The 25,210-nt window shown below is 43.5% G+C and overlaps 1 protein-coding gene and 1 long non-coding RNA gene across 2 annotated transcripts in view; both read right to left on the reverse strand.

Annotated features, from left to right (window-relative positions):
• Positions 1-8,300: 8,300 nt before the first annotated feature.
• On the reverse strand, positions 8,301-11,171 carry LOC125752654 (uncharacterized). Its single transcript, XR_007402670.1, has 2 exons — positions 10,187-11,171; positions 8,301-9,242 (listed from the first exon to the last, which is right to left on the reverse strand). It is a non-coding gene; the product is annotated as an uncharacterized LOC125752654 (long non-coding RNA).
• A 3,260-nt stretch (positions 11,172-14,431) lies between these two features.
• The window catches only part of NEIL3 (nei like DNA glycosylase 3), a 47,165-nt gene continuing 36,386 nt past the window's right edge, over positions 14,432-25,210 (reverse strand). The window contains 5 exon segments of the mRNA XM_025434049.3: positions 14,432-14,901; positions 16,719-16,893; positions 22,531-22,730; positions 22,732-22,955; positions 24,827-24,984. Coding sequence (XP_025289834.3) covers positions 14,719-14,901; positions 16,719-16,893; positions 22,531-22,730; positions 22,732-22,955; positions 24,827-24,984 — 940 coding nt within the window. The 3' untranslated portion in view covers positions 14,432-14,718.

Raw genomic sequence — 25,210 nt, forward strand, 5'->3', positions numbered from 1 at the left:
CTTTCTCATACCCTTTTGTTGAAATAGTCTCATAAAAAAAAAGTCACACTACAATGTACCTAATTTCATTGTGTTTCTGTGAAGTTTATCTCACCGCATCACCCAACGTAAAGCAACTGAACTCCTGAGTCTGTGCCAGAAAATATATTGGAAACTGCATATAAACACGGTATACTGTGTAAAGGGCATCTGCCATTAAATGTTTACTGAGTTGGCAACTCAAGGCTAATCTTATGAACAGAAATTACTATTCTATGCTGTAACAAAGGCCTGATTTTAACACCAAAGGAGGTTGGAAACCCCCTTACATTTTGAATTCTTTTTTTTAAGAATTTATTTATTTATTTATTTATTTATTTATTTATTTATTTATTTATTATTGAGAGAGAGCAAGAGAGCACAAGTGGCGGTGGGCAGCAGAGGGAGAGGGAGAAGCAGGCTCCCCACTGAGCAGGGAGCCCGGTTGTGGGGCTGGATCGTAGGACCCCGGGATCATGACCTGAGCCCCAAGGCGGATGCTTAACTAACTGAGCCACCTTGGTGTCCCTACATTTTGAATTCTTGATCTTTGCTTTTTGTAGTTTCTGGCATTTGTATGTGTTTTCTTGCTTTTATCAATAAGTGTGGATACCAACAAGCAACCTCCTTTCCTACCTCTCATTTCTGCTTTTGTCTCCTGAGGTCTGGAATACCAGGCAACCAATCTTATGAAAATAATGTACAAAAGTAAACTGGCTCAGAATCTGATCCTCATCTTTAGGGTGGTAGGAGTTCATCCCAAAAGTACCTTGTAGAAGCTTACTGGACTGGGGGACCTGTGTTTTACCTCCTCAAAAGCACGTTTTGTGCCCCCAGTGTTCCGTCGACTGTTAGACACATGGGTTCAGAATGCAGAGGTTACTAAATCTGTCAGCGAGGTATGGGGAGGTATGCTGAAACTTTATTCAACCTCTGAGATGCACGGCCACCGATTCTGATCAAGAGAAGAACTTGAAGCCTTTGAGGAATGACGATCCTCTATAACCAAAAAAGTCATTTTTGAAATTCCAAAAAATAGAGTTATCTGTACTTTTCGTTTTTCCCTTTCGAGTACTTTGGGCTGTGTCAAGAGATCACATTTTCTGTAGGTTAGGGATATTCAAAGAAATAAAACAAAAATGCGTTTTGTGTACATTTGACTTTGTAAACCCGCACCTCTCATCTTCTTGAAAGCAATCAGAAGTAGGCCTGAAGACAGAACATGGTGGGTGTGTGGGTGGGGGACCCTGACTGCACAAATGGAAGGCACCAGAAATCCTGGAAAACTAGGACTTCCAAGTATCAAAGTAATTCGACAGTATACAAGGACTATGGAGCCAATGCACTCATTATTCACAGTCACTGATTTTTACCATGGGATCCTTCACACTCTATTGAATCATTTGGGGGAAAAATTGCTTAGACAATGGCTGGCTACACTCTAATGTTTCTGGAGGAGCCATTGGGAAGCCTCTGATATTTGGTTTCCACGAAAACCAAGAAGTTTTTGCAATGCTCCTCCAGAGGAGAAATTTCTGTACAAATATATAAATGAGTGCAGCCTATTCCATTTTTCTGTCGCCCTTCTATGAGAACAAAGAGCCAAACAGCTCCCACCTGTGGTGCTGCTGGGCGCTGGTGTCTCGCACCTGCCCCCCCCCCCACCGGCTCCCCGCCAGGAAAGCTGCAGGGCCCTGTGGCTGGGCGTTCACCTGACCCCACCGCACCTTGCAAAAACGTCTCTGCGTGTCAGTGGTGGGACATAAACCAGGCTGTGTGTTTCAAGGACATGCAACACGGAGCAATCAGAAACTTTTTATTATTATTATTTTTGACAAACTGCTCCTGCCTGGTCCGCTCCCCTAGTGTCTGGAAGACAATGAGATAGACTTCCACCCCAGGCTCCCAATGAGACACTCACGCAAAGCTCCCCAACTCTGTGTGAGGCCTTGCAGAGGAGCAAGTGTCTGTCCCCCCTCCTCGGAGACACGAGACAGACAGTAGGAAAGGAAAACGCAGCGGGGCCCCGGGGTGTCGCCTCCACAAGCCCGGGGTGTTATCAGCCAGGCACATGGTTAGTCCCCGCGACAGGACAGGGAAAGTCACCCCGGGAGTTTGCGATAAAGGTGCCCTCCAAGAGTAAAATCAGGAAGATTCGGCACATAATGGATGAGATTAGTTATCTGCAGAAATGACAGGCCCCAAGGAACAGCCAAAAAGATTATGTGGAGACATTCAGAACCACCCTGAGGAATCTGACAATAGCAGAAGCTTGATTGTAGCCCTATATTTCCAGCAACAATCTAATCACAGTAAATGGATGAAGCTGTAACACAATCAAGCAGTAACTTAATCAGTTAGAGTGAATAGATTAAGTACTCTAATCACAATCAATTGTATTGTAGCCCACCTGAAGGAAGGGCAGCTGGAAGTGGGGAGCGCGGGGAGCCCGAATCTGTCTGGGCCTCCAGCTCCCTCCAGTGTGGGAAGGGTGGCCTCAGCCACCCAAGCAAACAGGTAGGACCAGAGGCTGTTTCCATGGTAATTTGGATTCCAAGGCTTAGTCACCACCCATCAGCCTCCAAGGAGGCGGGCACCTGTCAGCACAGTGGCAGACCTTACCAGGTTCGAGGCCAAAGGAGTGCATTTTCGGAATTTACAGTAATAGCCGAAGAACAGTCCGTAAAATTAATAAGGTAATTGGATACTCTTAGCTCAACAACCCTTTATGGAACGGCTGCTGGCCTCAAGCCACTGGCCTCGAGCTGGGGAGCTGGTGTTAAGGACCTCGCTGCCCGCAAGGAACATTCATCGTAAGAAGGAAGAAAGACTATTAAACACCTAATTATTCGATAAATTATTTTGGTTATAATTGTGACTATCTAGGAAGGAAAAAAAAAAACCCTACAGAATTTACTAGAACGGAAAAGAGTTCCAGAGGCCCCAGAACTCAGGGGAGGGGTAGAGAGAGCTGCGGGAGCATCCCTCTGGTCGAGGTAGGCCCGTTTTCTAAAGGGGAAAGCGATGAAAAGCCCAGAATAAATCCAAGCCCGGGAGTCAAATTCGACTAACCCTGTGACTCAATCGGGTGACAGTAAGTAGCTCAGAAATGATCTGCGACAGATCAATCACCCAGGCAGGGACCAGGGCGACGGGTGCTCATGTTCCCTTGAGCGCAGCACCCGGAGCCCTACCTGGGAGCCCACGTTCCCAGAGAGCAGCTCTGCTCTGGGAAGGAGCTACCTGGACGTTGGGAGAGGTTGGGAGAGCTGGGAAGATGTTACACCCCTGGCGCTGACCGCGGATCCAAGTGATCTATCTTGGCTCCGAGACAAGATGAGACCGCTGGCAGGGTGTTAGGGTGTTAGGGTGGCCGCAGACGGCGAAGCACCGCACTAAGGGTGACGTTTGGGGGTGCGAGGTCCCAAGGCCCGAAGAGCAGTGATCGATCGCAAGGAGAGGCTGAAATGAGGTCCCCTGGCATTTCCTATCGGAGGCGGGGAAGGGTTAGTGGTTTCAGAGCGACCACGCACAGGCTGTGAGGGGACCTCAAGGGGACCCCACAGAGGCTGCGGCACCGGGAGGTGTGCGGAGCGGGCGCCCGACTGAAACGTGGGTGCTGACACGCTGCCCTGTGTGTGTAAGACAGAGGGAGGTGCGGGCCTGTGTTAGCTCCCCAGTCCCGGGGTGGGTGGGGGGGCAGATGAAGCAGCAGGCGGGCCAACCAAACACTGTACCTTCTTGCAAAAATGCAGGTAAAATATTCTGGAAAGAAGCTCCCTGATTGTAAAGAAAACCAACTTACAGACCGTGGCCAAGAGCATAGGGCAGCAGGGGCTGATTCTTTGTTGTATTCCCTAAGGTTTTATTGAGCGATCACTTGTTTAAGGTGTTAACACTAAATGTCAGGGAAGGTGGTTTTTTTTTTTTTTTTTTTAACCAAATCTTGCTTTTGGGAGGTTTATGGTTTAATATATGCAAGAAAAAAGAGAAAACTCTGCAGAAAAATATTTTTAAAAGTGAGAAGGTGGGAGAGTGGGAGGGGCGAGGAAGGGAGGGAGGAAGGAAGAGAGGGAAGAAGGAAGGAAGGAAGGAAGGAAGGAAGGAAGGAAGGAAGGGAGGAAGGAAGGAAGGGAGGAAGGAAGGGAGGGAAGAAGGAAGGAAGGGAGAGAAGAAGCAAGGGAAGAAGAAAGGAAGGGAAAGAGGAAGGAAGGAAGGATGGATGGAAGGGAGGAAGGAAGGAAGGGAGGGAGGGAGGATGGATGGAAGGGAGGAAGGAAGGGAGGGAAGAAGGAAGGAAGGAAGGAAGGAAGGAAGGAAGGAAGGAAGGAAGGAAGGAAGGGAGGGAGGGAGGGAGGGAGGGAGGGAGGGAGGGAGGGAGGAAGGGAGGGAGGGCGGGCAGAAGGGAACTTCTTAGGCCCTGTGCACCAACAGAACAGTTCAATTCTTTTCCCCGGGTCTCTAGCTTCTGTGATCTAATAACTTCCATGAGAATGTTCCTTTTCTTCTTCATTCCCGTCACCTGTGAAATGTCCAGTTGTCATTCCAGGAGATTCCACACCGAGACGAGTGCTATTTGTTTCGTTTCATCTAAAAGTCTCCCGGGCGTTTGAATCAAGGAGCCTTGGCGGGGTTACCAGGCATGAAAGTAGGAGTACCTGATGTAAGTGAAGCGCCCGCCCACCGAGGAGGGAAGGCAGAAGGAAGAGCATGTCTAGGGCGATGGGGGGGACAGCGGAGGGCAGGGCCCGGGGGCTTGAACAAGACACGAGAAGCAAAAACAAACAGGGCCGGGCCATCGGCAAAGAGGCCGGTGGGCTCACGTTACTTAATTATGCACACACTTGACTTGGAACCCATCCAGAGCCACAGCGTTGGAGACTTGGAAGGGGGTTTCAGGGTCCTTCCGACACAACCTCCTTGTTTTATGTCCCAAGACTCTGAGGTCCAAGAGAAGCTCCATCTCTTGGCAGGGTCGCACATTATTCAGCAGCAATTATTATTTTCACGTGGTGCAGGACCAGCTGCAGGAGCCAGGTCGCCGGACCTTCCATCGCTCCTTCCTCAACCTCTCATTCCCGTTCCATTTCCAAACAAGTTATTATTACAGCACATTAAAAAAAAAAAAAGAAGCATTACATGTTGATTTTATTTTATTTTTTAAAAGATTTTATTTATTCATCTATTCTCTCTACGCAGAGACAGAGAGGCAGAGGCAGAGGCAGAGGGAGAAGCAGGCTCCCTGTAGGGAGCCCGATGCGGGACTCGATCCTGGGACCCCCGGGATTACGGCCTGAGCCGAAGGCAGACGCTCAACCGCTGAGCCACCCGGGTGCCCCTTACATATTGAGTTTACTATAGTAGATTAAAATGTTTTTTAAAACCTACGTGAATATTCCATTCCAGAACAGTGGTTCATAGACTGGAACTCGCACAAGACTTACCTGAGGGCTTCTCCCAGCAAACTCTCTGACCTTCATGCTGGGAAGTCTGCCAAGCCTTAGGGTGATGCTATGTGGTTGGCCCACATTTTTATTAGTTTTCCTAGCAGGGCTCCTGGAAATGGCCGGTATTGATAGCGGACCCACTCTGGGAAATTTGGGTGAGAGTGACCAACAATTTGCAATGAACGAATGACATGAAAATAGTGACCACAACCCAAGGTGGCTGACTTGGGCTCTAGGTATCTTCCATAGGTCGAGTACAATAAATAGCCCCCTCCATGCCCAACACCTTGTATAGACTCTTCTGTTTGTAGCAGGCAAACACCTATCCCTCCAGTGTTTCCTCCTACGGGAAGCCTTCCTGGCATCCCTCAGGTTGCCATGGGAGCTCATTTTCCTCATTTCTCCTTATCCTCTCTGTCTCTCCACGACAGCTCTTGTCACACTGGACTCAATGCCACTATTGCTTTGAATGCTTCCTTCCCCTCAAGACTTTAAACAATTTGGTCTAGCACAGCAATAGCCCCCTAAATATTTGTTAAAATATTACAGAAATGAGGATACCCAGAGCAAACAAATATAAAATACATATAATGGAGGGAATTCTCTACGAGTGAAATTCATGGTTTTAAATTCTGTGTTTTGCCCTCTAGCTATCTATGGGTCATCTGTCTTATCCTTGGTAGCCTTATAAATTATATGAAAACCAACTTCTGTCAAGAAACAATGAGACAACATACAGAACCTCAATGCAAATATTCAGAAAGTGGCACCCAAAAGTGTAGCACCATCAATGACTCCTTTATTGCCAAACCATTTCCTTTAGAGGTTTAATTCCTAGGATTTTACAACGGGAAGGAGCCCTGATGGCACCTGAGGCCCTTTCCAGCACATCTGCCCTTGGTGGAGGTCGGTCACTGGCTTTATTTGATGACATCCGGACAGGACCTAAACATCTCACTCTGTACCCAGTTCAGTTTTAAGAAGTCTAATGTTGGGGATATCGTCCTTTCTATTAAACCCATATCCCCACATCTCTGAGTTCTGTTTTTCTGGACTGGTATGAAAAAACATAATTCTCTCTTTGTCATATCGATCGCTCAGATTTCTAAAGATAGTTATCATGTTCTGGCTTCAGCATGTTTTCTTTAGTAAAAAAAAAAGAAGACAAGAAAGAATACTCATTTTTTAAGAAAGATATACTTATTCAGTTATATTTATTAATTCAAATGCAACTATTTATGATATATATATTTATGAGATACATAATAGTCATATATATATTTGAATATCCTCTCATTCAGAAGGGATATATGTGAATATGCAAATCGAAGTTGAACTAACAATACAAAAAAAATACTCATTAATGAGAATTTTACTAATGGATTTCCCTATTACCTTTATTTCATAAGTGCTTTTTGGTCACTGGAAATATTCTTTGCTTCCATGTTTTGCACTTATGGAACTTTACTCATGTGAACATAAGGAGTCCTATCAAAAGAAAATTTAAAATGGCCATATGCCATCAAACGTTAGCATCCTGTCGCTAATTTTGTTTCATGGTGTCACTCCCACCCAGTTCAGGACAGAGCTGATAAACCTCCCTTCCCCTTGAAGTCTCCATGTCTGATAAAAAATGGAATACTTGAGTTTATGCAGCTGTTCATGAGCTAATTATCTGCAATCATTTCTGATTACTTAATAGGCCATGGTAGGATGTGTGTTTGCTGCTATGTTGAGTTTAGACATTAGGCTTTAATGCGCTGATATGGTTAATTGTTGTGCTCACTGCTGCCTGCTAATAGACCATTCCTGAAAATGAGACCATATCTCAATGGAATTTGCTTGTTTATTTTAAATAAGTAATAACTACAAACTCAGATCCTAGATCCAGTGTTTACCATGTCAAGAATGCACTTTTTAATGCTGTATCATTTCTAATGCATTTAAATTATTCAAGTTTGGAGAACACACGTTATTAAACTAATGAGTCAATAACCGACTCAAATAACTGAGATTTCACATTCTTCTGGCTCGGTTCCGCTCCCTAAATTGTTTTCTGCCACTGGTAGCAAAATAGATTCTTTCGAAATGCGGCCCAACACGCTGAATGTAGTAACACAGTAATGAGAAAGATATATGCGTATTAAAAGCAGACAAGTATTTATTAACGTGTGAAGCAAGGGGCCGATGCTGGAGGCCGGAGCGACGCAGAGGCTTTAACACACAAGGTGGACGAGGAGCTGTTGCGACGACACAGCTAATTTGCTCTGCAGTTCTGCATTTTATGATCGTGTTTAGTCCAAAAAGCTACTTTTAAAAATTTAGAAGGCTGTTCTTTGGTCGACTCTCCATCTATTTGCATCTCTGACTGCCAACACGGATGCAACATGTCCATACTGATGTTTTTGGAGGCTCTTCCTCTTTCCCTTGCTGTTTCACAAGCCCTATTTTTTTTTTCTTCTATCATCACGTTTGCATTTCTTCGACTCCTTCAAATGTCCTGTCTTCTTCCTCTCTTGCTGCTCTTCCCGGAGAGGAGCCCACAGGATCCAAATAATAAGTAGAAAGTGTTCCAACCCCCAAACTCTGGGCTTTCCTTCTGCAACTTCCAAGAACAGGATCTTTCCATCCTGTCTGCTCCGTGCCTTGCTTAGCACTCGGCTGACCCCTTTCAAAGTAGATTTCAATGAACGGGACCGGTGGGCTGTTTGGGTCCATGGCTCTGGGTGACACAGTACAATCCTATGGCCTGCTTTCCACAAACACTATGTGCGTAGTGCTTCCATGACCTTAAAGTCATGTCCTTTTTTTTTTTTTTTTCTATTTACTTCAGAGAGAGAGAGAGAGAGAGCATGAGCAGGGGGAGGGGCAGAGGAGAAGCAGTCTCCTTGCTGATCAAGGGGGACAGGACGCAGGGCTCCACCCAGAACCTGAGATCATGACCTGAGCAGAAGGCAGACACTTAACAGAGACCCACGGAGGCACCCTTAAAGCTGAGTCTCTTCTGCCGTCAAAGAAACAGGCCTAAAATTGTATTGACAGTGATTTACATTCCTTATTGGGTTTATAGGATTTCCATCTAGAATGTAATACATGCCTGGATTTCTCTGAAACCTTGGATTTCCTTCGTGAATTAACATTCTTCTTGAGCTATCACGGGAAGCATAAAACTCACCCCAGCATCTCCTTCCTAACATTTGCCCTTTTTTGAAGCTCTGGGCTCCCTGTTCCCCAGACACAGCATGTACTTCCTCTGGCCCTCACACAAGTGAAATGCAAATCCCTCTGTAAGACCACTGGCACTGCTCTTTCCTCTCTGAAACTTCCCAGAATAGTTGTGGTTGTAGTAGTATGCAGAGTACCTACTGTAGACCATAAAGATAATGCAACCAACTTGAGTTTTTTTAACCAAGTGCTGGGCTAACAAGACCTTTAGATGCTTACAGCACGTTACCATCAAAACGGTGCTGCGGGGTGGTCTTGTGGTTTCCATGATTTCACTGACGAGTTAACTGGGACTTAGCACTCAGTGGCCAAAGCTTAATAAAATATCATGTTCAGGGTCACATGGTCAAGGTCAAGGGAAAGGAAAGGGCAGGTCTTTGAACTAGCGGTCTTAAGAACTCCATCTTATTCCAGAATATAGTAATTTGACACTATACCTACAGTTGCCCATGATGCCTGAAGAATAGCTTCCTCTTCATTTGTTCAAAAGCGTGCATCGGTCATCTAGCACAGGTCCCAGCGTGCACCGGCCAGCTCTCTGCCCACCAGCTCCTGCAGGGGAGGCAGGGACTTACTTATTTTTACATCCTTGGAACAAAGAAGTGGCCCATCTTAGAAAATCCATGTGTAGCACTGAAGTGGAAGTAAGGCTTCCTTTAGAGATTTTTCATCCTGTACATACTTTTCCTTCACAGACACTTTTCACGCCAAACAGGACTATTTGCTATTCCCCACACATTCCCTGTTCTGTTGCTTAGATATCTTTGCATATGCTGAGCCGACTGCCGGAAATGCCCTTCTGCGTGTGCGCATCTTCACCGAGGTGGAACTCCCATTGCTGTCTCTCTGCCGAAACTCTTCTAGCTCACGCGTCAGACGTGTGCGAGCTCTCCCTCACTGCACTTTCTGCCCCTTGGTTCTAGGGCTATTATCCCTCATAATTTTTCTCTCTCACAGACTGGCAAGCTCTTCTTTAAACCTAACATCCTACTGATTTTTTTTTTCACATAGTAGGTGCTGGATAGAGACTAGATGGATTCAAAGGGAAGAAGTCATTTAAACCAGTTGGTGGGGTTTCCTATAAAATGACAAGGTTCGAACTCATGGGCATTGGGAGTTGTGGTCACATTTTTTCATCTCTATGTTATTAAATACAGTGTTGCAGGAAGGCAGCATTATTTTTTATCTTTTTTCTTTCCTTTTCTAGGAATACATACCCTTTGATCTGATTAGTATGGGCCTGTCCATTTGCAAACAGATATCTACAGAATGCCACAGAGAGGGTGAGAGAGAGAGAAATTTTCATTTAAATTACTAGAAAGATTTAACAGCTTTTAGACACTGAGGAATTTCTTTCTCTTTCATAATAAACGAGCAGCACTCTGTTCAATGACATTTAAGTGCATTCATATTTGAGTAGTGGTAACAAGGTTAAATATAATCAGGAGACTGACATTATATTAAACTTTTATCTATTAAATTCAACAGATACTTACCGAGTTTCTACTGTGTGCAAGGCCCAAAGCTTGGTATGATTCTGTGAAAAACAAAGAAGGGCTATGTGACATCCCTCAAAGAGGGGAACATTAGGAAATGCAGATAGGACAAGTAACATAACATGAGACACTCTGTGGAATAAGCTCCAGAAGAGGCAGCAAGTCCTGCAAAGACAGACAAAGAGACAGAGGTTATCCATCTTTTGGGAAACTCATCCGAACATTTATTCTTTCATTTCACACATCAACTTGCTAATCACGGGGCCTTGGAGCATGCAATGACAGGTGCCTTTAGAAAGTACGTGAAAATAATGGATTAAAAAATTAATGCAAATTAACTAAAAGCAATAGAAGGCAACAGAAATTTCAAACAAATTTATAGACATTTTAACATTGCCCATTTCATGGGATAAATTTTTCGGGGAAAAAATTAACATAATGATTATTTTCATATTCATACAGATTTAAGACCTACGGTTCTGAGAACAGCACTTTCCTTTAATACACAGAAAGGAGAACAGCTTATTTCAGAGCAGGGGCTTTAGTGCTATGCAAACCTCATTCAAACCACAGCCTGCGTGATGCAGACAGACACCTCTCTGACTTCACCTACACGAAGGTCTCCTAAACTGGAAAATTAGAAGTAACAATAATGATAATAAAGCCTATTTCATGGGTGGTCAAGAGGATTAAACGAAATGCTCCAGGGAAATGACAGAAGCTGTCACAAAAGAAGGGCCCAAGAAACAGTGGCTCCTAAAACCATCTTCCTCACTTTACCTCCTACCCTCATTTTCAGTGCCCCCCCCCAACCCCCAGCCTTGGAAGCCTTCGTGTTCACACGATTTTGGTCTGAAATACCAAGAAACAGGCAAATAAACCCCACAGAGATGAAGAGCAGGAGACAACGAATCACATCCCGAAGGTCAGCACAGTGATAACCAGCAGGCTCCCAAAGGCCGGGACACCCTGTCCTGGTCCTGCTGCTGGGGACATGCATGTTGTTGCCATGGGGCAAGGCATGGACACCTGCTTCCTTCCACCTGGAACCATCAGGCTTCACCCGTGCCCCCCCCCCCCCCCCCCGCAGAGGGTGGCTTTGAAGCCCCAGGCAGCCCAGGGAGTCTCCTCTCTGCCTGGGACGGCACCAGGAGCACTAAGCAGAAGCCACGGCGAGAGCAGGGGGGATGCAGACCAGAACCACATGGCAAGGGCTCCGTGACCTACACTATCCCTGGGACCCAAGCCCCTACACACCAGAAACTACACATTCGATCTGAGTGGAACAACAATGTGCTAAAAGAAAAGACTTAAATAGTCTCTAGAGTTTCCTAACACAATAACCAAATATCCAGGATATAATAAAAGATCACCTGTCATGCCCCAAACCAGGGAAGCCACGATCGAAAGAAGAAAAGACACTGTGCTGGTGTCAATAACGAGGCGAATCAGATGTTTGGATTATCCAACCAGGATTTTCCAAATGCTTCCAGAATCAATGATAAGTTCTCTTGACAGCAATTTAAAAAACTGGAAAATCTCAACAAACAGAAGTTATACAAAAGAACCAGGTGGAAATTACAGGACTGAATAGCTCCACGACTGAAATAATCCAGTTCGCTGGGTGGTCTCGCCTGTGAAGACAGCAGGGGACAGAGTCTGGGACTGTAGTAATCAAAGTAAGCCATATGTGTCCTGGGTTCTCAGAGGGAGAGGGGCCCGGGGGTGGGGCTGAGAAAATACTGGAATAAATAGTGGTTGGAAAGTAGTAGGTATTACATCTACATACCTGACATCTGGCAACCGAGATAAGATGGATCCATTTCTCATAAAATGTAGACAAGCTGCAATCTTAGAGCCCCTTCCACCTCCCATCCCTGCACTGTAGCATCGGAGCTACACACGTTACGCACCTCACAAGTCAATGTTGCGCTATCTTGCTTTCGACAGCCCCATGTATTGCAAAGAAACCAGGGGAAATAGAACATATCTCATAATGCTTTGGATATTTGCCTTTACGGGTTTTCTGTATTGCTTCTTCCCTGTGTGCTTTCCTGCCTGGCATCGCGGGCCGTTGGCAGTGCCTTCAACGGGCAGAGTCCTAATAGCTGCTTTAAAATCCGTGTTGGCTAATTCCCATTTCTCGGTCATCTTGGAGTTGGTCTCCGTTGTTGGTCTTTTCTCTGAAATCGGGTCACGTTATTCTGGTTCCTCTTACATGTGCATAATTTGGGTGGAACCCTGAATATCACATGGAGGAGGGTCTGGGTTTGGTGTTTTCCTTTAGAGCGTGTTGATGGTTTTGTCTCTACCAGCAATTAGTTTGGTTGGATTCAAACTGCGAATCCTCTCAGGCAGTGGGTCAGATCTTGGTTGGGTTCTTCTGTCTTTTGCTGCTCTGTGTTCAGGGGTCAGGCGAGGGCCAGGAAAGAGTTTAAGCACTGGACCCCGGGGCTCCCCCTCTTAGGTCTCCTCTTTCCCCTCCCCATCCCCAGTGGCTGTGGTTGCTCAGGACTGACCGAGGCCTCTTTGGGCTCCTTTTCTGTCAGACTCTGGCCAGCCTGCTTGGTTCTCACGTTGTTCTGCCCTCAGGGTGAGACTATAAACTGTAAAACATGGGAGGTTACCTCAGCTGGTCTGTCCTCCCAAACCTCTCACCTCTCCAGAATCTGCCTGCTGTGGTTGGCTCTCCAGTGTCGTCTTTGAGTGTGTGCAGAACCCAGTCATCCGGTTGCCCAGAGTCTAGAGCAGGGTTCACTTAGAGCTTGACCCACAATGGACACAGAAGCCTCCTTGAGGTCTGGAAGGGAAATACAGTCAAAACGCAGAATGAGGGTCGAACCAATGCCATGTTTCAAACATCCACTCTTTCCAAGCAAGATCCTGTTTTATCTATCCATCCCGTTCTTTGATGCTTCTCAATAGAATTTTCTTCATACAGATCCTGCATATTTCCTATCTGGTAAGTATCTAAAAGTATCATACTGAAATTGATTGCATTTCATTTGCCTATATTTCCTTGGCATTAATTTGCTCTCTGATGGAGGCCTCACTTGAGATGGGCCTTCCCCTCCTTGTGGCACCAGGAGTCTGCAGTCTCGTTCTGCACGTGCACCCTGTGTAAATTCACACCAGGTCAGCCAAGCTCACCAGTGGTCCCAGCCCAGTTCCGGGCCTGCCTTGTAGTCATTGTCCTGTTGAGCTCTTGGGGTTGGGGTTACAGATCTTGGGTTGGTTCCAATTTGGTCTCTTCAAGGTAGAGTTCAAATGCAGATAGATGATCACATATGCTCTGGCCTTGCTGAGAATGTCATATGCGGATAACTCTGAGACCTCTGCATGGACAACTCAGAATGGGGGTGGGGGGGGGTCAAGCCATCTTCTCTGCTGTCCTTTTCTAAATATCTTTTTAATAGACTGAACCACCTCTGAGTGGAATTTACCACAAACGTGTAGAAATGACGTAAGAGTGAGGTTTTCCTTTCCTTTGGGTGAATGATTATATAGTTACCCCTGCTAAATTTTGGAGGAGGGTACCAAAAAAAGGACTTTAAAATGATAAATTTTTTTAAAATACCACATTATCAAGCATTTTAAATGGACTTGTTTTTAAAAATTAGTTTTAAATATTAAAATCAAGATCAGAAAAATTGAAATCAACTTCCCTTTTAAAGACATACAGACGACCTCTGCTCCTAAATGTTACTTTCATATTCTGGATCCCCATAGGTTTCTCTGAAAATGCAGTTGAATTCTTGAAGTGTTTGGCTTATCTCTAGCATGTAATGGGAACTGGATGTTGAATAGAATTAAAAAAAAAAAAAGCAAATGTCCTTTCCCATGAAGGAGATCTCATTTCCTTAAATTTCACTTAAGAAAATAAGTACTTTAATCATATGCTATGAAGAGGAGTGATACCTGAGAAGGTTACTCATTGTAGATAGAAGACTTGGCTATTTCACTGGACTATGCAGTCCTCCCCTTAAAAATTTTTTTTTAATTTTTATTTATTTATGATAGTCACAGAGAGAGAGAGAGAGAGGCAGAGACACAGGCAGAGGGAGAAGCAGGCTCCATGCACCGGGAGCCCGACGTGGGATTCGATCCCGGGTCTCCGGGATCGCGCCCTGGGCCAAAGGCAGGCGCCAAACCGCTGCGCCACCCAGGGATCCCCCTCCCCTTAAAAAAATAAAAAATAAAATAAAAATAAATCATTGCTTCCCCAAAGAAGTTACGAGAGACCAATAGCGCACTAAAAATACTTTATTGTCATTACTAAATGCATTATACACGATAAACAGAATACACTGTACATCTGATGAAACACACAGAGCCTTCATCAAGGCAAAAAAATAGCCATAGAATGGAAAGATGGCACGCATTAAGAAAAAATGAACAGCTCTCAAATATTGCAATAACTATAAAATGTGCCACAGATAGTCTACAACCTTTCCATTGAACAAAACGGGGACAAAACATTATATACAGTGTGAAGAAATTAAATGTCAGATATCCCACTGAAGGAGAAAATATTAGCATCCTGGAATAATTTTTATTCCTGGTCCGTTTTCTGCCCACTGGAAAAAATTGCACTGCTTTGCCTTCTCAAGAGGACAGACAAAAAAATTCTTTCCGTTATTAGGTCCAATCTTCAACACCGTTCTCATGACGGAGCGTTTGCCATGGTCGCAGAGTGGGAAGGACAGATCTGCCCACTATAGGGTGAAAACAGAAGGATTGCAGAGTTTAGGTGCAGGTTAGGAATAGGCACAGGCCGAGCCTGGGGGCATGTGGTCAGCACACCCCATGTTCCCTGCTACTGCTAATCTGACGTTGTAAAATCGACACAAGCCATCAGTTCTTGCCCTTAGAAAAGCCTAGATCCTATAAGACGCATCTCTCCTACAAATGGGCTTGAGTCAAACAGAAAACTGCCATAATTCCGAGTTTCTCTTGGTCTCAAGGCATGCTTATTCTTTCCTCTTTATGGCAAGTATCTGGAAATGATCAGAATCTTGCTGTAAAGCAATCACCAATATTTCTGCTATCAATCTGTTTTAGTGAAAATGATGAAGATCAAAGATCTGCTATGATTTTAATACTAAACTTCCTTCATCTCTTAGGAAAGAATCCGATGCAGAATTGCATGGATGAATTTAAGCAGATTCCACTGTATTATTCTTATAAATTTTGGCCTCCAGGAGCTTTTAGAGCAGGCTGTGATATTATTAATTTGCCACCTAATCCTTTCTTCATTACACCCCCAAAAGCTCCTCGAGGAGGAAATGCATCAGTTCAGCAGGATGGAGTCACATGTTCGCAGGGGGTAAGACCCAAAGTCATCATCCCGTTCTCCCTGGAAACTTTCTTAGGAAGACAGCCCCCTGAAGACAGAGATTTTCTGTCTCAGCAAGCTCAACCCCCAAAATTTTGCTCCAGCACTAAAACAGATCAGTATTTTCTTTCTTTTTTTTTCTCAGTTATGTACCAGATGCAACAGTTAGACAAAAATGTATCTTTAAACATCAGAATTACATAATTGCATAATGAGAGGCTCACACCCTGAGAAACACAGATGGTGAGCCAGAGGAGGAAGGACTCTAGATTCTAGTGTCCCGTCCCATCTTCACTTCCAGGGACACGCTCACAGATCTGCGAGGAGGGCAGAGCCGTCCTATACTTACACTGTCAGCGTGCAAGCTTGTGCAATCGGATTCACAGAGTTTACCGTAAACCCAAGGTCTGCAAACTATTTCTCCTGTGTCCTTCTATCCAGTGCATAAACCAAACTTTTGTAGCAGAAGTTAGGAAGAGTGTTTGTATCATGGTTTAGTTGCCACCTGGGTAAATCACTCCCTATCTTTCTATCTTTATAAACCAAGGGTGACAAACCTGCACTTGTGGTTATGCATGTGACACACTAGAATCATCTAACAGCTATTATTTGATTAGTTTTTCTTTTTTGGACAAAGCTCTTTGAATTTTAAGTCCTTCAACGCTCAGGCTTTGGACTGAAGTGTCAAATGGCTATTTGAAATTTCAAGATGAAAAAGAGGGACACCTGGGTGGCTCAGTGGTTGAGCATCTGCCTTCAGCTCAGGTTGTGATCCTAGGGTCCTGGGGTTGTGTCCTGCATCGGGCTCCCCACAGGGAGCCTGCTTCTCCCTCTGCTTACGTCTCTGCCTCTCTCTCTCTCTCTCTCTCTGTGTATTCTCATGAATAAATAAAGTATTTAAAATAAAATAAAACAATAAATAAAGGTGAAAAGGAAAATAAAATTTAAAGGTGAAACTGGAAAAAAAGACCACTATTTATTCCTTTTTTTTTCCTCTAGAGAAGCAGGGAGGAGGGGCAGAGGGAGAAAGAGAATCTTAAGCCCCAACTTGAGGACTGAGCTCAGGACCCTGAGCCAAAATCAAGAGTCAGACCCTTAACCCCCTGAGCCACCCAAGTGGCCCCCAACTATTTATTACATTTTAATAACGGTAGTCTTCAATTGCACAAGAGTAAGCTGGAAAAATCGCATGCATACCTGGAAAAACCCACACTGTGCTTCTCTAGGTAGAGAACAAGCATAAAACCGCCTGCCCTTGTTGTCGCCATCCTTCCGCACAATTCGGAGAGCGCAGAGGCGGTTGTGTTTACTGCAGCGAGGACTGTCAGCATTTAACACACAAGCTCCATCTGTCATATTAATTCCAGGTTCACTGTAATGACAGGTTACAAAGTTACTACGGGGTAACCATGCTAAAGGGATCATTCCTAGCCGCCCCCACCCCCCACCAGAATTCCGCTTGTATGAAGACATGGTACTGAACAGTGGACCATGGTCAGCTGTACCTCATTGCACACTCTGCGACATCTTTTTAATTTGTGGTTTTCCCAGGCAATCCCAATTTACTTCCAAAGTTACCTGTGCATCCAGAGCACACAATTAAAATTTCTAAAGAACAAAAATGGCTGTAACGTCCATGTCCATCCACTTACTGACTTCTCATTGGTGACATGTGGTTCCTCCCTTATTCAGTATTACGCGGTGGCATCTTTTATCTCCACTAAAATATTCTCAAGTCCAACTGCTCTCTGCCCCCTGAAGTAACTAGAATGACAGTCTTCTCTAATTATTTTCTCATCGCTGGCAAACTCTCATCGATGGCTCTGACAAGGCCAAAGAGATCACCCTTTCTATCGTCCGTTTTAAAGGCAATTTTCTATTTGATCAAGGCTACATCTAATGGTTGCAATCATATTTCAGCAAGGCACAGGCTGCCTGGCAAAGTGTGGAAGTGTGTATTTGGGAAAGCTACTGGGGAAGCTTTCTTCTCCCCCACAATTAGGATCAAGAGTATCTGCAAGTTATTCTTCCAAACAGTGGTCAAAGGTCAGAAACCGAGCTTCTATGGTAGCTGGAGAAGCAGAATTTTCTCTTGGTAGAGGAGCTTCATGATTATTTAAAATTTTTTTCATATTTTGCATATTTTTAATAATGCCTTTATAAGAATTAGTCTTTTTAATAAACCAGTTGAAGAGAAAAAGAGCTCGCATTAATTAAAACCAAAAGCCCTTCCCCTTAATATCCCTATTTTAAAACTTTTTCACGATAAAAAGATTCATCCTTTCTCACTTTTTTTTTTTTTTTTTGGTTAGAATATCATTATTAAAAAATTTCTAGGATGGAATAAAATATTGTTCTTAAATAATCTTGAAAAATACTTAAAAATCATAAATATTTCCCCTTTCTCTTGCTCCCTCCACGACATTCTTCATATACCTGTTCCTACAATGATGCCTCAAGGTATCTTATCTAATTGAAATGTTCAGAGTTTGAGGTATTTTTTCTTTCTAGGTGTATTCAGGTATAATTGACATATGAGGTCTTGTTTGTGCTGAAATTGCTTTAAAATCACTTATAAAACAGACGCTCAAATACATTGCTTTACATTAACTCGAATATTCTGAGGGTAGTTTCTGAAGCTGTTGATGCAGTAGACATTGCCAAGGAAATCCTTACAGTTAAATATTTTGCCAGCAACTCTTCTGTGGCTACCTTTTTCAGAGGGGGGGACGGTAGCTGGTATTTTAGAATCAGGCGATACCATCCAGAAATAGCAAAGCAGAAAGCACAGGCTTGTCTTTCTCACATCCCCTCCTTTTCACCAATGCTCTACCGAGACAGGCCATACTAAAACCTTCAAGAGAAGCTAAATATGTAGACGGTATAGAAAAGGCAAGACATGTCAAAAACAAAAAAACAAAACGGTTAAGAGAAAGAAAAAAAGGTCTAAAGAATATTAACAGAAAGGAGTGAAATGATGCTTTCTTACAGAAAAAAATGCATGCCTGCAAACACAGTTTTTTATATTATTTTGAAGGTGGCTGCCTTCGATAACAATTAGCTGAAGGTTTTCTAACCCATTTGCTTCAACCTAGAAATCCCCAGGGCTCTGAATACCCAAGAGAGGTTTAAATTCCCTTACTAGTAAAGCTTTCCTGGAGAGCAGTGCTGGGCAGGTAGGATTAAGGTGTGTGTGGGGGAAACCACAGTGTCCCCCTTGGGTTCCTCGTTTCTTTCATTCCATTTCTTACGTGGTATAAGGTAAAGACAAAAATGTCCACCTCCCTGGTGGTCCGCTGACCAAAAGCATGGCATTACCTGGTTGAGCCTTGGAAACACAAGGATTACCCACCCTGCCTCAGATCCTCTGCAGCATTAGAACCTGGATGTTAACAAGATTCCCGGGTGATTCATATGCACATTAACTTGTGAGGCACTAAGTTAATGTAACCAGGATATTGATGCCACCTGTGATCACATCAACTCTAAATATGCATGGCTAATCTTAATTTTATGATAGAAAACATTATCCAGGATAATTAAATGTTCTGATTAATTGGGGACATCTTGGTTCCTCTTTGTTTCCATCATTATTTAAAAACTTTCTAAAACGTAGCAGAGCATTTTCTTAGGTAAACTTAGCACGCAAAATAGTTTGACTTGGATAACTAGGACCATCACTTTGAATATTAACAGTGGATTATAAATGGCCTGTTAATAAATACAATAGGTCAGGGGTTGACAAATCTATTCAGATGGCACATATTTTTAGCTCATGGGTCTTCACAGTCTCTGCTGCAAGAACTCAGCTCTGCCGTTGTAACATGAAAAGCAGCCATAGAACATACATAAGCCAATGGGATTGGAACGTGTTCCAAAAAAAACTTTATTTATAAAAACAGGTGGTGGCCTGGGACTGGGTGGCTCAGTGGTTGAGCACCTGCCCCTGGCTCAGGGCGTGATCCCATGGTCTCAGGATCGAGTCCCACATCAGGCTCCCCTCAAGGAGCCTACTTCTCCCTCTGCCTGTGACTCTGCCTCTCTCTTTCATTCATGAATAAATATATAAAATCTTTAAAAACAAACAAACAAACAGGTGGTGGGCTGGATTTGGCCCTGCCAATGATAAAGTAAAAGAGAAGTGAGCAATGCTTGATGCCTAATAGGTTCTAAAGAAATACTCATTAACTAATAAATAAAGATCATTGAACAGAGATCAGATAAAAACTATTATCAGGAAAGGGGACATGACCATGCACAAGTCTGTAACTTTTATATGGACGGTTTCCAATGATCAATTTATCATGGTTTAACTTATTTTACAGATAGGGTGATTCATTACATTAAAAACACTGCCTAAAATTTTTTGAACGAATCCGTCTCACTGAATGTAGATTTCGGAGCTCAGTGGTATTTCAAGAAATGAAACAGAGGTTCAGTGACCTCCTAGATGGTCCCCAGTAGTTCTAGAGTCTTTAGGGGCTGAAGACCCCACAGGTGACAGGAAGGCCCATAACGAGGGGGTCGGTGCTTCCCGGGTGTTGGAGGGAGAGTCGGCCAACCCCGACGCAGCAGACGTGAGACAACGTCATGCCTCTGTCAGTTTTATTTCCTCATCTGCTCAGCTCTGGAGAAGCCTTAAGGTAAAACCCATGTATATTCCTTGAATACATACCACTGTGTTTTGCTCTGTATTTACAGTAATTGGATCAAAGACCTAAAACTGTTTCTAGCAGTCATTCTGAACTGCTTAAGAACCGGTTCAATGATCTCATTTATAATCCAGTAGCTGGATAAAATTCAAGTGTATCCAAAGACCAATCTGAAAATAGGCCTCATCACCACAGCACGTATCATGTGGTGATGAGATCAGTAATTAAGAGAATAAAAGGCGAATTAATTACCATATAATTATTAAGGGAAAAGAAATAAACTGGCTATAAATCCTCTGAGTGGACCACCTGCTTTACTCGTATTATGTTGTGAGCTTCTGCTCGGCATCTTGTCCGCAAGATGAACACTGTAGCTGCCAGACAAGGAGAAAAATGAAATAAATGACAGTAATTTGCAATTTATTCCTTGTAAAGTAGCTGGGTGCAGAAGGGCTGCTGGGTGAATGTATTTCATCACTTGACATTTATTCTGCTAGTTGATCTTGATTGATTTTAGAGTCTCAGTCCTGGGGTTCTTATATTCAACACATACCCAGGCTGCAGTGTTTCTAAGTAATGCTGTGCGCCGTGATTAATCATATGACCCTATTACTAATGGCTTATGAAGAAATCATTTAAATTTAAGGTTACATTAATGTTTTTTTAAATCCCTAATTCATTAGTTAAATTGTCTGAGATTTTCCTACAAAGCACTTGAGGAAATAAAAATATGCCAAGATACTTCATCTAGGTCCAACGAATGCCACAACACTTTTAAAATGCTCATGTCTACTTCTTTCCACCGACGCTATGGAACAGAAAAGACTTCAACAGTGAGTTTTCTAACAGAGCCTCCCAGCTCAGACGCTCCCGACCCTAGCTCCTCGTGACCTTGGATTGGGGTTCATTAGACGTTAGTTAGGATTAAAGTGTAGAGGTAGTGTCCCTATCTGGTCAGGTAAACGCTTGGACCTCCAAGGCTTAATTCAAATGTCTAGCATTTCTGAGTATTATGGACAAAAGCTAAAGCAGTTATTATAAATGATTGGGAACAAGATTTTTTTGAGAAATCAGCCAAGTAGATAAATCATCAAGACTAAGTGCCAGCAAACTTAGAGTTGGGGTAGGAGACTCAAGACAAAGGCATCTATTGACCACACACTGACTCAGAATTACGAAACAAGCTCTAAAGGTTCCTAGAGGCTGGGCTGGGATGGTGCCCCAGCTGGTCGCCCATCTTGTTGCCTGAGGGAAGAATCTTCCCCTCAACAAAGACACAGCCCATCTGGGGAGAAGATAGTAAATAATGCAACCCGCTGCCCCGTACCCCACGATCACTGTATATCCCACTCACACCAACTCTTTTCTGCCTGTCTCCCACTGGTGAGGAAAGACCCACGAGAAGAAGACCCTCCACCTCCACTTCCTGTAGAAATGTAGAAGGCACCTGCTTTCCGAAGGAAAAGAAACAAAAAAAGCCAGGAAAAGAAAACTGTGGAATGATGTCTCTGTCTGAAGGAAGCCTAATATCAGGTTGTGAGGGTCAGGACGCCCAGAGAGAGGGTCTAAGCAAGGCAGCATGGACAGGTAGTTTCAGGCGCTGCCAAGAGTCCTAAGAGAAGGGGTGACGCTGTTTATTAACACTGCTGTATCTGTGGTGACAGCAACTGGGGGGAAGAGGGGCTTCTCCTAGATGTGAAGCTCATAGTCTCGAAACAGGAAACACATCTGGTCTGCTAGTATTTACTCATCAAAAGGACAACGTTTCAAGTTCAGATACAAAAGCAGCACACGTGTTCTCTGGGCCTTGTGGGCTGAAACCAACACCAGCCTCACCCCCAACAGGGCTACTGAGATAAAGCCACATTCTTGAGCAGCGTTGTCACTAAAGGTATCTCCGATCCCTCCCTTGAGAAGAGAAGACACTTGCTAAACTGCCATGAGTTAAGTCTCCCTTTTAGAAGAACGATCTTTCTTTGGAAGGAAATATTAAAAAAAAAAAAAAAAAAAAAAGAATGCTAACAGTGGTGATTGATATCAGGTGGGATTATGGGGGATTTAAACATTTTTCTTTACACTTTCCAATATTTTCCGAATATTCCGTATTGAACTGTAGACAGGTGCAGTCAGAATAAAATCACTTTTTACAAACAGCGGTGGAAGGTTCTGTTTTCATTCTCTTCCCCTTTCGAACATTCTAAGCTAGAGGAAGTGAGGGAAATAAGCTATCATAATCACCTTTGCAGGTCTGGTTTACCTTTCAAAATCTATGTCATTTCTTTAGCAGCGGATGACTTCCTGTCTTCTTAAAACTGAAAGCACATACTTTTCAGGATCAAGGTTAGAAGTTATCATACCTGTTAGAAAACCCAGGGTGAGCACTTTTGAGGTCTAGTGATGAGGGGTGGGTTGTTTTCAATTTTTTATATGCTGGACTAAATAATTTAGACTGAGCGCAGACCGCAGGCGATACATTTACTTTGTCAGATGGTTGAGGGGTACGGTTTGTTCTCTCCTTGGAAGGGTGAAGTGGATCATCACTAGAACAAACGTTAGTCCTGAGGAGGGTTTTGAAATTCTCCATCCAGTATCTGGTTTTGGCTTGTTTTTCTTTCCAGACCACTGGATTTATTGCTGAAATCGACCATGACGAGGGTTGTAGTTCCAAAGGCTGTTTTCCTGTTGATCTTCACTTCTGTACTCGGTTTTCCAAAGCTATTACAAGGATATTTCACTAAGTTGGTAAAGCCAATAGAATTGTCTTCATTCTTGATGGCTAAGTCTGGGAGGAGAGAGACGTAATTGAGCAGTGTTCCAATAATATATTGGCTATCTGAAATATACATTTGTAATATGTATTTGTAATATATTGACTACCTGAAACATCTTATTATTTTTTATTTTTTAAAGAATTTATTCATGAGAGACTCAGAGAGAGAGGCAGAGAGAGGCAGAGGGAGAAGCAGGCTCCATGCAGGGAGCCCGATGTGTGACTCGATCTCAAGACCCCGGGATCATGACCTGAGCCAAAGGTGGAGGCTCAACCACTGAGCCACCCAGGCGTCCTGAAACATCTTTTGATATAATTAAAACTTACTCACCCATGATAGTGAATACCTAGAAGGAATAATACACAGTTTGGACAATTTAGGGTTAGCCAACTTCTTGCTAGGAAACGAAGTATTACATAAAGAGCAAAATTTCAACAACTCAGAGAGGCTCCGAGGTGGGTTTAACAAAGATTTGTATTTGCTTCCTCCTGGGGGGTTTAACCATTTAAAGGTCATTCAGCTATCAGTTTTGTTACTATGAGGCAGCATATTAAAGCATGGCTTTAAACATTAAAGCATATTAAGACGTGCTATGCCATGAAGCTTTAGATCAGCGGTTAGAGACCCAACTCTAGATTATCAGGAATGTTTCTGTGAATGACACAGTAAAGAGAAAGGCTTAGTAAAATTAAGCAAAGTTGAATTACAAAGACTTAAGATCAATTAAAAATGTTTCAATAGGAGCCCCTGGGTGGCTCCATCAGCTATGCATCTGCCTTCAGCTCAGGTCATGATCTCTGAGTCCTGGGATGGAGCCCGCGTCAGGCCCCCTGCCCAGCCCGCTTCTCCCTCTCCCTCTGTCAGCCACTTCCCCTGCTTGTGCTCGCTCGCTGTCAAATAAATAAATAGAATCTTCCAAAAAAAAAAAAAAAAAGTTTTAACAAAGCATCCCAGGAGTTTGGAATCCGTACTGTAATATGTTCTAAATTGTAGTCTTTTGTACTTAGAAAAACAGCAAGAAAATAGTTAATGAGATGCAAAAAGGCATTTCAGTTGAAATGAAGGTGGAGACCTAAGACTGTGGTTTTTCTGAGGGCTTTCTGCCGAAAGATCCCGAAACAGGAGGCGCCATCCCTTCCAGCAAAGCTGTGAGTGGAGCCAGGCCCGCCTTTCTGGCCCAGAGAACAAAACCCAGTGTGACAGCTAGCACAATGTGGGGTCCGCAAGTCAAGAATGAACTTTCTCATCTCTAATTGAAGGAAGAAAGAACACTTTGGGAACACAATAGAAGCTGCGTCAATGAGCTGGTTCTTAATCACGGGCTCTCTCGGAGGTTTTACTTTCTCTGAACACATGAAATTGGGAGCTGTAAAGAGTTATTTTGAAGGATTTCAATGAAATCAGTACAATTGTCTGGGTAAAGATTTTAATAACAAGGGGTAGGAAGGATAAAGAAGAGAAAAAATTCAGCATTTTTCTATTCCACCTGCAACGATATTCTTATAGAAATCCTCCCTTTCAGTTTACGAAGCACTTGGACTGAATAACAAACTTAAAAGTTGCTGAAATCTGCATAAAACAAAAGCTTTATTGAATAATTCATTAGAAATAGAAGAGAACAGATGTGATCATCTCGGTTTTTTGAGATACAAAGGCACATACTCTTTTAGCACAAGCATGTCTTCCTTCCCTATTGAAAAAAAAAAGGGCTCAACAGAATATTAGCGTGGTTTACATGCAAAGGCTGGCAATTCCTTTAAACCTTTCAGAAAGAGAGCATTTTACTTACTTATGAAATATCAAGATGGAACAAGATATATACCTTTGTATAATTAGCCCTCTTTGAAGCGGAATGCACTCAGAATCAGAATTTCAGGCTTACCGGTAGGCCTGGAAGTCAGGCAAGCATCACACGTCTTCGAAGACGGCCTATTGAGCAGCGTACAGACCACGCACGCCCACTGCTCTTCAGACTTCCTAGCCACATGGTCCCCCCTGCTAGACGGCCACCTGATTGTAGTGTCTCTCCTGGGCAAACTGCTACAAAAGAGCGTTCAAAGTTCCTCATTAACACAGTTGACTGTCGTCTTGTTCTTACGCGTTCTGCGTATTTTAGAAATTCTTATAACCATTAACACCCAAATGTGTACCAGACCTAACTCTCTAGAATACGACATTTCCAACTGTGCCCTGCTGATTGCTATTAAAGACAGAAATAACAAATAAACGTTTCTATTTAGAATCAGAGTTGTGTTCTTGCTGTTGT

Source organism: Canis lupus, chromosome 16, assembly GCF_003254725.2.
Source record: "Canis lupus dingo isolate Sandy chromosome 16, ASM325472v2, whole genome shotgun sequence".
NCBI lineage: Eukaryota > Metazoa > Chordata > Mammalia > Carnivora > Canidae > Canis > Canis lupus.